This window comes from Globicephala melas, chromosome 13 (assembly GCF_963455315.2).
Source record: "Globicephala melas chromosome 13, mGloMel1.2, whole genome shotgun sequence".
Taxonomy (NCBI): Eukaryota; Metazoa; Chordata; class Mammalia; order Artiodactyla; family Delphinidae; genus Globicephala; species Globicephala melas.
In genome coordinates, this window is record NC_083326.1 from 6798508 (window position 1) to 6811042 (window position 12535).

At 39.6% G+C, this 12535-nt stretch overlaps 1 protein-coding gene across 2 annotated transcripts in view; it reads right to left on the reverse strand.

Annotated features, from left to right (window-relative positions):
* CFAP53 (cilia and flagella associated protein 53) overlaps positions 1–12535 on the reverse strand; it is a 77910-nt gene that overhangs the window by 4602 nt on the left and 60773 nt on the right. Inside the window, exons 8-9 of one of the 2 annotated variants that reach the window (XR_009566485.1) lie at positions 5627–6390; positions 898–989 (exon numbers count right to left, since the gene is read on the reverse strand). Coding sequence is in view for 1 of the 2 variants with exons in the window: in XM_030867939.2 (XP_030723799.1) it covers positions 6162–6390 (229 nt within the window). In the remaining variant the exon portion in view is untranslated. Of the gene's footprint in view, positions 1–897; positions 990–3680; positions 6391–12535 lie in introns of those variants that run through there. The other variant, XM_030867939.2, reaches the window with a different exon arrangement.

Below are 12535 nucleotides of genomic sequence, written 5' to 3' on the forward strand. Positions count from 1 at the left end.
CAAATATGGGCATGGAGCAAGATGATTGGCCAGAGGGAACCCAGAAAACTGCCCCAACATAAGCAATTTAAGCCACCCCAAAAGCGCATGACTCACTCCAAGCCCGCCTGTGTGTTCTTCCACATGTACTTCGCCTCTAATAAACACAACCCGCTTCACTGCCTCTGTCTCTTTACTGAATTCTTTCTTCAAAGAAGTCAAGGAGAGAGGTCCTGCTTCAAGCCTGCTGGCCCTCGTGGTCTAGTGTGATCCTAACCAGGATCCCACACTCTTATCACTGTGGGCTGGGTTCAATTCCCAGTCAGGGAACTAAGATTCTGCTTCAAGCCACTGCACCCCATGGCCCCGGAGATCGAACCCACCTCTCTGTCCCCCTGCAAGTAGGAAATAAATCTCTCATGTGAAAGGTGTGTAAGTGAGCAGGACCCTATGGGGCTTTCCTGGGACAGACTCCTGCCCCCATATCCTCTGCCTGCCTCTTCTTTGTAGAAAAGCCGTTGTCTCCCAGGCCTCCCCTGAGTCACAAAAGCCTGGCTCAAGAATTAATGACTGAAAGAATGTGAACACATAGTGACAAAAACAGCAGTTGGGCCAGGAGAACTGTCATTTTATAGATGCTAAAACCCCCACCAAATGGAAGAAGTTAACTACTTGATGACCATGAGCATGTTGTCCCCAGAGCTACGGGAGTCTGAGGATTGACAATGTTAACCCTTGTGACATGGCCCTGTTACCTCACCATCAGAGAATTGTGCGTGAGGCAAGTCACACAGCCCGCAACTCCCTTCCCTCACCTTGCCTTTAAAAATGCTTCCCTGAAGCCCATCAGGGAGTGTGGGTCTTTTCAGCATGAGCCATCCCCTCCCTTCTCCTTGCATGGCCCGGCGATAAACCTACCTCTGCTCCAAACTCCAACATTTCGGTTTGTTTGGCCTCACTGTGCCTCAGGCACATGCACTTGGGTTCGACAACAGGCGTACTCCTGGCATCTGGAGGTAAAAGGACACCCTATCACCAGAGATAGAGCGTTCAGGCCAAGAAGCCTGTACAAACAAAACTTGTTACTTCTTGAATTTACTACCCCAATCCCAAACTCTGTTTAGTTAGATTCTTCACAAATTTCCTGTCAATTTCTCACAAATTTATTGTTTTTATCTAAAAGATATGAAAGCTGCCTGCTTTGGCCACTTCTTAGGTTCCATTTCTACGAGACTTCTGTGTGCACGAATTAAAATTTGTGTTTTTCTTCTGTTAATCTGTCTTGTGTCAATTTTATTATTAGTCCAGCCACAAGAACTCAAGATGGATAAAGGGGGAAACCCCTTCCTGACACACAGTAGTTTTAATTTCATTGCCATGATGAGTAATAATTTTGAGCATCTCTTTCTCTGTTCATTGGCCATTTTCCTATCCTCCTTTGCAAAGTGTCTGCACAAGTCTTTCGTACATTTTTCTACTGGGTTATCTTTTTCTTATCGATTTCCCTGCACTAGGTGAATGGACTCGATAATAATGCCCATGTATGTATAACATTTTATGGTAAATCAAGTCATTTACACATACTTGACTTCATGTGACCCTTTATACCACCTGGAAAAATAACATTGATGTCTCTGCTCATTTTCTTAAATTCCTCTTTTTAGTTTTAAGCATGGCTTCCCAGGGGTTGCCCTGGGTGGTCAGTGAGTGAGTGAGCTAGTAAGGCTTCCACCTTCTGCTGATGGATATGTGTGAGGGGGTGGGGAACACATTCAAAGTTTAGGCCATTAGCAAATCCGCCCCAGCTTTTACTTTTTGTATGTGCAAGGCCTCATGTGTGGCCAAGGATCAGTAGGCTATGAGGGCCTGCTAGGTTTCTCATAAGCATGCATGTAGATTTTTGTCTAAGCAGTTTCCATATCACCAAGAATATGTGGGAGCTTATCAAAGCCCATAATAGCTGTCATGTTCCCCAGATATTCCTGTGAAATTTCTGGCTGGTCTGTCTGTTGCTTGCTCCAACCAGTATCACAGTCTCAAGCTAGCTGTGATGTTGGCATTCCCTGATTTATTGCCACCAAGATTGCTCTTGTTTTGACAATGTACCAAGCATGGATTATTCCAAATTTGCTGTCAATCAAGTCAACCCCCTCTGGCAGTGAGGCTGCAGGTAGGTCCTTAAAACCTACTCTGCCCTGATAGAACCACTGGTCCCTGCAGCTGAGGGGGATCTGGAAGCAGCTCCAGGCCAAAATGCCATAGACTCCCACCATTCTCACCAAGGTTTAGTGGATTTTCTTGAATAAATGCAACATTGTAAAGTTGACAGCATCTCTGAGCTAATTTATAAACCCAATGCAATCTGAATGAAAATATTACTGGGATAATCAAATGATACTAGTATTGATCTGGGGAAAAAAAAAAAAAAAACGATATGATAGCTCTGAAAAAAAAAAACTGTAAAAGGAGACCAAAGTGGTGAAATCAGCCCTACCAGATAATAAAATGTCAGGAATCCAGACCCTTGCTCTGCCATCAAAAGGGCAGAAAAACTGGAAAAAAATGTTTGCATCTATATGATGAAAGGCTAGTTTCCTTTACATAAAAATAAGAAAAAGATAAACAGCATAATTCAACAATAAGTGATTTTTACTTTTGTTTTTAAACATTGCTTCAATCATCAAAGTGCAACGCTCTCTGGTAGAGAGTTATTCTGGGTTGGGGGCAGGGAAAGACACTGGATGGAGAGATCATACTTTCTAGTTATTTTCTGGTCACAGAGTAGCAAAATAACCCCAAATTCCAAGTAGAATGAAAGGGGCACATTACTACAAACCCTTTAGAAGTTAAAATAATTATAAGGACATTTTATGAGCTACTTTATGTGTTTAAATTAGACAACTTAGATGAAGTGGACAAATTTGTAGAAAAACACAAATTACCAAAACTGACTCAAGAAGAAACAGAACATCTGATTAGACCTAAGTCAGTAAAAATATTAAATTAGCAATAAAAAATAATCTTTCCACAGAGAAAGCCCAGGTGGCATCCCTGGTGAATTCTATCAAACATTTGAGGAAGAAATAATAGCAATCCTTAACAAATCTTTCAGAAAATAAAGGAAGAGGGAATACTCTCCAACTCATTTTATATGGCCGATAATATCCTGATACCAAACCCAGACAACATCACAAGAGACCTAGATGGAAGATACACAACAGACCAAGATCAACACAATGACAAAAAAAGAAAATTAGCAAATGAAATGCAGCAACTTAATAAAAAAAAAATAAACCATAAACCATGACCAAGTGGCATTTATCCCAGATATGCAAGGTTAGTTAATATCTGAAAATAAATTAATGTAATACACCATATTAATAGAACAAAAGAACAAAAATCACATGTTCAACTCAACAGGCACAGAAAAAGCATTTGATAAGCTCCAACACCTCTTTATATACAGACTCTCAATAAAACAGGAAGAGAAGGGAACATCCTCACCGTGGTAAAGGGCATCTATGAGAAACCTACAGATAACATCATACTTAATGGTTAAAGAATGAGCGTTTTCCCTTAAAACTGGGGACAAGTCAAGAATGTCTATGCTTTCTAATTCTATTCAATATCATACTTGATATTGCACTAACCAGTGCAGTTTAAGAAAGAAAAAGAAACAACAGGCATCCAAATTGGAAAGAAATAAACTGTCTTTATTTGCAAATGACATGATCCTGAATGTAGGAAATCCTACACAATCTCAAAAAAGAAAAAACAAAAAAACCCTACAAGAACTAATAAGTGAGTTTAGCAAGGTCACAGGATACGAGTTCAATATACAAAAATCAGTCACACTGCTATACATTAACAATGAAAAATCCAAAAATGAATTTGAGAAAACAATTCTGTTTCTAATAGCACTGAAGAGAAACACTTAGGAATAAGTTGAACAAAAGAAGCACAAGTCCTGCACACTGAAAACCATAAAATATTGCTTAAAAATTTAAACATGACCTCAGTGGATAGGGAGATAGATCTTCAAGGGTTGGAAAACTCATTATTGTTAAGATGGCAGTTCTCCCCAAATTGATCTATAGATACAATGCAATCACTATCAAAATCTCAGTAGGCATCTTTGTAGAAATTGACAAGATGATCCTAACGATTATATGGAAATTTAAAGAAACTAGAATAGACAAAACAATTTTGGGCGGGAAAAAAAGAGAACAACATTGGATGCCTTACACTACCAATTTCAAGCCTTATTGAAGGCTACGGTGATCATCACTAGTTTTGTGTTGGTGTAAGGACAGACAAATTAATGGAACAGAGTAGCATGTCTGGAAATGAATCCTTATATTAACGGTCAGTTGATTTTCAACAAAACTTCAATGATAGACTTTTTTTTTCTTTTTTTTGTGGCCAGGACTCCCACTCCCACTTTTGGATTAGAGATTAATGTTGGCCACAGGGAGGCTCGAAAGGATCCAAAGGAGGAGCTAGATTCCCAGAGCTGAGGTTAAGAGTGGATGAATGGGTAGAAAGGTTAAAGAAAAAACCTCTCAGAGATCCTAGCAAACAATTTGCTTAAATACATTTTAAACCTTCAGGGAGAATACCAACTGGCCCTGAAAATATTTCCCTAAAGAGTCTGCAACTCTAAAAACTTCTTTTGCAAATGTGGTGCTTGAAAGCAAAAGTATATAAATGTTTACCCCCTTTGACCCAAAAATCCCACTCCAGGGAACCGCATGACTCTAAGGAAACAATTCAAAGGAATGTTGTATAGAAAAATTTGTAATAGTGACAAATTTGAAATAAACTCAAAGTCTAATGTTTAATAAATTATAGGAAAAACAGTAGACTATTATGTAGCCATTTGTAAATGTGATAGGTGAAGAAACATGGCAGAGTATTTACAATGTAAAAATGAGTATCCATATAAAAAAAGCCTTGGAGGGAACTTTTCAAAGAAGTAGAAATAATTATAATACTGAACTTTAGGAATATGAACATGTCGATTTCTTTCTACCTTTCTTTTTTAACCAGTATATGCACACATTTTACATAGTGCCCAAGATTCAGGGTGGAAGGGGACTATACGAGGGCATAAACACATACTTCTGTGTGTACATTCTCTACATCGAGAATTATTACGGGTCACCTTGGAGGCTGGCTACCACACTACCATCACCCCTAACCTGGGATATTGTGATCACTTCTTAACTGAATCCTTGTTTCTTGTCTCCTTGAAGTCTATTCTCTACATGGTAGCCAGCAACCCTCTTACATCGTATCACGTTGCTCCTCTGCTCAAAACCCTGTAACAGCTTCCTATAGAAGTAAAAGCCAGTCTTTACCCTGGTTCCAAGGCCTTACATCATCTGGCCCCCACTACCTTTCCAATTAGTCTTCTACCACTCTCTCCTCACTCTACTCCAGCACAAATGCAAAGCCTCATATGCACTAAGCAGACTTCTGCCCCAAGGCCCTTGCACTGGCTCTTCCTTCTGCCTGGGATGTCTTCCCCCCAGACAGCCACATGGCTGGTTCATTCAAATATCAGCTGCTCCAGGAGATCTATTCTATCACATATAAAATAAAATAGCACTCCTGCCACTTCTTGCCTATAGCACTTAACACCTACCTGGTTTCCTCCACTAGGATGTAATCTCCATGAGAGCAAGGGGCTTGCTTTGTTCTTGCTGAAGTCTCAGGATCCAGAATGGTGCTGGCACATGAAAGGCACTCAGTAAACATTTGTTTAATGACTGAATAAGCAGGTTAATGAAAGTGGGTGATAGTCCCAGCTCTTCCTGCAAAAATGCCCTGCTAATATTGTGAATTATGTCTGTGAGAGAGAAGAGAAAGGAGGCAAGAGGAAATGGGCATATTGGCAGATGGATGGAAGAAAGTGAAGCTATTAATAAATGAACAAGAAAGGGAGGCATGGAGATAAATAAGGAAAATAACTATGTGATAGGAAGCAGATCATTCAGATTTGTCAGTCTATGAAATCTCAAAAAGGAACAGTTTAATCTGTAAGAAGAAACTTTCGTGGCATATAATTATGCAAACTCAGTATAAAAGAACAGTTTATCCATGAGTTAAAAGGGATATACAGGCATGCTATAGTTTAAAATAGTAAAAGACTGAGAAAAACTAGGTTGATGTTTATGAAACTATGGTGGAAGTTTATTAGGGCATGCTCTCCGCATGGGATGAATATTTCGGGGCAGCACTTGATGGGTGGACAGGATCTCCTGGATCTTGTCCTGGAAATTCTTCTCTGCTGTCATCCCTGCTTCAAACTCTCGGCGTTCCTCCTCCTTCTCCGCTTCACGGGCCTGCTGTTGGGAGCACATTTGCATCTGAAGTTGCTTCCTGTACTCCTGGGCTAAACTGGAGCGTCTAAGGTATCAGAAATGTCAAAGTATAAAACTGTCAAAGTAAGTATTTGGATTTATGTAGACCATTACACTTAAAATGTAATTTTTAAAGTCAAATTAAAATTCCCATTAAAATCAGGGTGAGTGGGGAAGAAATAGATGAAAAATTTAATAATGTGTTTATTACCCAATAATAATTAAGACAACCTTAGAACAAATTGATTTTAGCGAGGGAATGTCTCTTCTTCATTCAAAATATTGACTGCTATGTGGAGAGAGCCCTTGGCCTCTCTCCATCCCCTCTCACTCCCCTCCAAGGAAGAAGGTAAAATGGAACAAGTTGTTCTGCCTATTTCTTGTCCGCTTTCTGTATCAAAGGGGGCATATTCTCCCTGCAGGGGAGGCCTGCAGTGGTCTGGCACTGCTGGTGACTGGGTGGGTTGCTGGTGACCGGGTGGGTAAGTTTGACTCATTCTGTTCAGTATCAACTAGATGATTTCCTCCATATATAAGCCACAGTTAAAAATATATAAGCCACATTTTAAAATTTATAGTGATTTTTTTTACTGTGGTAAAAAACACATAATGTAAAATTTACCATCTTAACCATTTTTAAGTGTACAGTTCAGTAGTGTTAAGTATATTCACATTGTTGTGAAGCAGATCTCCAGAACTTTTCGTCTTGCAAATCTGAAACTCTATATCCATTAAACAACAACTCTTTTTTGTCCCCTCCCACCAGCCCTCGGTAACCACCATTCTACTTGCTGTCTTTATGAATTTGACTATTCTAGGTACCTCAAGTAAGTGAGATCATACAGCATCTGTCTTTTTGTGACTGGTTTATTTTACTTAGCACGTCCTCAAGGTTCATCCATGCTGTAGTATCTGACAGGATTTCCTTCCGTTTTAAAGCTGAATAATATTCAACTGTATATACATACCACACTTTGTTTATGCATTCACCTGTTAATGGATATTTGGGTTATTTCCACCTTGGCTACTGTGAATAGTGCTGCTATGAACACAAGTATACAAACATCTCTTTAAGGTCCTGCTTTCATTTATTTTGGATTTATACCCAGAAGTGGGATTACTGGATCATATGGTATTTCTATTTTTAATTTTTTGAGGAAACTTCATATTGTTTTCCATAGCAGTTTTACCATTTTACAATCTATAAGCCACATTATTAATATAAGACTTTATCAGAAATAGAGATTACAGCATGCATACGCCTCTGTGTGGCAGATTCCATTTTCCAAAGACTGCCACAGTGATATCGCCCCCTCTCATATGCTCTTCTGCAATGTGGACCTCTACTCCCCTATCAAGAGGTGGAGCTTATTTCTCCATCCCACTGAATCTAGATGGGCCCCATGGCTGCTTTTTTTTTTTTTTTTTTTTTTTTGCGGTACGTGGGCCTCTCACTGACGTGGCCTCCCGTTACGGAGCACAGGCTCCGGACGCGCAGGCTCAGTGGCCATGGCTCACGGGTCCAGCCGCTCCGCGGCATGTGGGATCCTCCCAGACCAGGGCACGAACCCGTGTCCCCTGCATCGGCAGGCGGACTCCCAACCACTGCGCCACTGGCTGCTTTTTATGGCCAACAGAATATGACAGAAATGATGCTATAGCAATCCTAGATGTAGTCCTTAATTGGCCTGGCAGCTTGCTCTTCCTGTCTCTTGGAATGCTTGCTGTTGGAACTATCCCTCTCAAAACCAGCTACCACACTGTAAGAACCCCAGGCCACATGGAGAGGCCATGTGTAGGTGTTCCGGCTGGTAATACCAGATGAGATCCCCAGGCACAGTCAGTACATGCTACAAGCTATATGAATAGGTATCTTAGGTGTGCATTCCAGCTGAGCCTTCTCATGAATGTAGCCCCAGCCAGCATCTGACTTGAACCACATGAGAGACCCCAAGCAAGAACCACCCAGCTGAGCCTTGTCAACCACAGAATCATGAGACATAATCATAACTCACTTTAAACCACAAATTTGGGGGTGTGTTGTTATACACCAGTAGGTAACTGTAATACCTTCTGCTCACACTACTTTTCTTATTTCTCAGTTGACTCAAAAGTTGGGCAGGGGCTTAGGACCTGCACAGAAGGAGAGAGGCAGCACGTTGAAAGGAGGGCCTCTGGAGTGTGGAGGTCCAGAAGTTTGGAGATGGAGAAACTGAGGCATGGAAAATAAAATAGGCTGCCCAAGTTTGCACAGCTGCTGTGTGGCTAACAGGGTCTTGGTGCTCCTGCCAGGTGTTCGGCCTGAACCTCTGAGGTGGGAGAGCCAAGTTCAGGACATTGGTCCAGCAGAGACCTCCTGGCCCCACGTAATATCAATTGGCGAGAGCTCTCCCAGAGATCTCCGTCTCAACGCTAAGACCCAGCTCCACTCAATGACCAGCAACCTCAAGGGCTGGACACCCAATGCCAAACAACTAGCAAGACAGGAACACAACCCCACCCATTAGTAGAGAGGCTGCCTAAAATCATAATAAGGTTACAAACACCCCAAAACACACCATCGGATGCAGTCCTGCCCACCAGAAAGACAAGATGCAGGCTCATCAACCAGAACACAGGCACCAACCCCTCCACCAGGAGGCCTACAACCCACTGAACCAACCTTAGCCACTGCGGACAGACACCAAAAACAATGGGAACTACGAACCTGCAGCCTGTGAAAAGGAGACCCCAAACACAGTAAGTTAAGCAAAATGAGAAGACAGAGAAATACACAGCAGATGAAGGAGCAAGGAAAAAACCCACCCGACCAAAACAATGAACAGAAAATAGGCAGTCTACCTGAAAAAGAATTCAGAGTAATGATAATAAAGATGATCCAAAATCTTGGAAATAGAAGGAGAAAATACAAGAAACATTTAAGAAGGACCTAGAAGAACTAAAGACCAAACAAACAATGATGAACAACACAATAAATGAAATTAAAAATTCTCTAGAAGGAATCAATAGCAGAAGAACGGATAAGTGACCTGGAAGATGAAATACTGGAAATAACTACTGCAGAGCAGAATAAAGAAAAAAGAATGAAAAGAATTGAGGACAGTCTCAGAGATCTCTGGGACAACATTAAATGCACCAACATTTGAATTATAGGGGTCCCAGAAGAAGAAGACAAAAAGAAAGGGACTGAGAGAATATTTGAAGAGATTATAGTTGAAAACTACCCTAACATGGGAAAGGAAATAGCCAATCAAGTCCAGGAAGCACAAAGAGTCCGATAGAGAATAATTCCAAGGAGAAACATGCCAAGACACATATTAATCAAACTATCAAAAATTAAATACAAAGAAAAAATATTAAAAGCAGCAAGGGAAAAGTAACAAATAACATACAAGGGAATCCCCATAAGGTTAACAGCTGATCTTTCAGCAGAAACTCTGCAAGCCAGAAGGGAGTGGCAGGACATATTTAAAGTGATGAAAGGGAAAAACCTACAACCAAGATTACTCTATCCAGCAAGGATCTCATCCAGATTCGACAGAGAAAATAAAACCTTTACAGACAAGAAAAACCTAAGAGAATTCAGCACCACCAAACCAGCTTTACAACAAATGCTAAAGGAACTTCCCTAGGCAGAAAACACAAGAGAAGGAAAAGACCTACAATAACAAACCCAAAACAATTAACAAAATGGTAATAGGAACATACATATCAATAACTACCTAAAATGTAAATGGATTAAATGCTCCAACCAAAAGACATAGATTGGCTGAATGGATACAGAAACAAGACCCATATATATGCTGTCTACAAGAGACCCACTTCAGACCTATGGACACATACAGACTGAAAGTGAGGGGATGGAAAAAGATATTCCATGAAAATGAAAATCAAAAGAAAGCTGGATTAGCAAGTCTTATTATCAGAAAATATAGACTTTAAAATAAAGACTATTACAAGAGACAAAGAAGGACACTACATAATGATTAAGGGATCAAACCAAGAAGAAGATATAACAATTTTAAGTATTTATGTACCCAACATAGGAGCACCTCAATACATAAGGCAAATACTAACAGCCATAAAAGGGGAAATCAACAGTAACACAAGCAAAGTAGGTGACTTTAACACCCCACTTTCACTAAAGGACAGATCATCCAAAATGAAAATAAATAAGGAAACACAAGCATGAAATGATACATTAAACAAGATGGACTTAATTGATATTTATACGACACTCCATCCAAAAACAACAGAATACACTTTCTTCTCAAGTGCTCATGGAACATTCTCTAGGACAGATCATATCTTGGGACACAAATCAGCTCTGGTAAATTAAAAAACTTGAAATCTTGTCAAGAATCTTTTCTGACCACACACTATGAGACTAGATATCAATTACAGGAAAAAATCTGTAAAAGATACAAACACATGGAGACCAAAGAATACACTACTTAATAACCAAGAGATCACTGAAGAAATCAAAGAGGTAATCAAAAAATACCTAGAGACAAATGACAATGAAAACACGATGACCCAAAACCTGTGGGATGCAGCAAAAGCAGTTCTAAGAGGGAAGTTTATAGCAATACAATCCTACCTCAAGAAACAAGAAACATCTCAAATAAACAACGTAAACTTACACCTAAAACAATCAGAGAAAAAAGAACAAAAAAACCCAAAGGTAGCAGAAGGAAAGAAATCATAAACGTCAGATCAGAAATAAATGAAAAAGAAACGAAGGAAACGATAGCAAAGATCAATAAAACTAAAAGCTGGTTCTTTGAGAAGATAAAGAAAATTGATAACCATTAGCCAGACTCATCAAGATAAAAAGGGAGAAGACTCAAATCAACAGAATTAGAAACGAAAAAGGAGAAGTAACAACTGACACTGCAGAAATACAAAGGATCATGAGAGATTACTACAAGCAACTCTATGCCAATAAAATGGACAATCTGGAAGAAATGGACACATTCGTAGAAAAGCACAACCTTCTGAGACTGAACCAGGAGGAAATAGAAAATCTAAACAGACCAATCACAAGCACTGAAATTGAAACTGTGATTAAAAATCTTCCAACAAACAAAAGTCCAGTACCAGATGGCTTCACAGGCAAATTCTATCAAACATTTAGAGAAGAGCTAACACTTATCCTTCTCAAACTCTTCCAAATATAGCAGAGGGAGGAACACTCCCATACTTATTCTAAGGGCCACCATCACCCTGATACCAAAACCAGACAAAGATGTCACAAAGAAAGAAAACTTCAGGCCAATATCACTGATGAACATAGATGCAAAAATCCTCAATAAAATACTAGTAAACAGAATCCAACAGCACATTAAAAGGATCATACATCATGATCAAGTGGGGCTTATCCCAGGAATGCAAGGATTCTTCAATATACGCAAATCAATCAATGTGATACACCATATTAACAAACTGAAGGAGAAAATTCATATGATCCTCTCAATAGATGCAGAATAAACTTTTGACAAAATCCAACATCCATTTATGATAAAAACCCTCCAGAAACTAGGCATAGAGGGAACTTACCTCAACATAATAAAGGTCATATATGACAAACCCACAGCCAACACAGTTCTCAATGGTGAAAAACTGAAAGCATTTCCTCCAAGATCAGGAACAAGACAAGTTTGCCCACTCTCACCACTATTATTCAACATTGTTTTGGAAGTTTTAGCCACAGCAATCAGAGAAGAAAAAGAAATAAAAGGAATCCAAATCGTTAAAGAAGTAAAGCTGTCACTGTTTGCAGATGACATGATACTATACATAGAGAATCCTAAAGATGCTACCAGAAAACTACTAGCGCTAATCAATGAATTTGGTAAAGCAGCAGGATACAAAATTAATGCACAGAAATCTCTTGCAATCCTATACACTAGTGATGAAAAAGCAGAAAGAGAAATTAAGGAAACACTCCCATTTACCACTGCAACAAAAGAATAAAATATCTAGGAATAAACCTACCTAAGGAGACAAAAGACCTGTATACAGAAAACTATAAGACACTGATGAAAGAAATTAAAGATGATACAAACAGGTGGAGAGATATACCATGTTCTTGGATTGGAAGAATCAATATTGTGCAAATGACTCTACTACCCAAAGCAATATACAGATTCAATGCAATCCCTATTAAAGTACCACTGACATTTTCACAG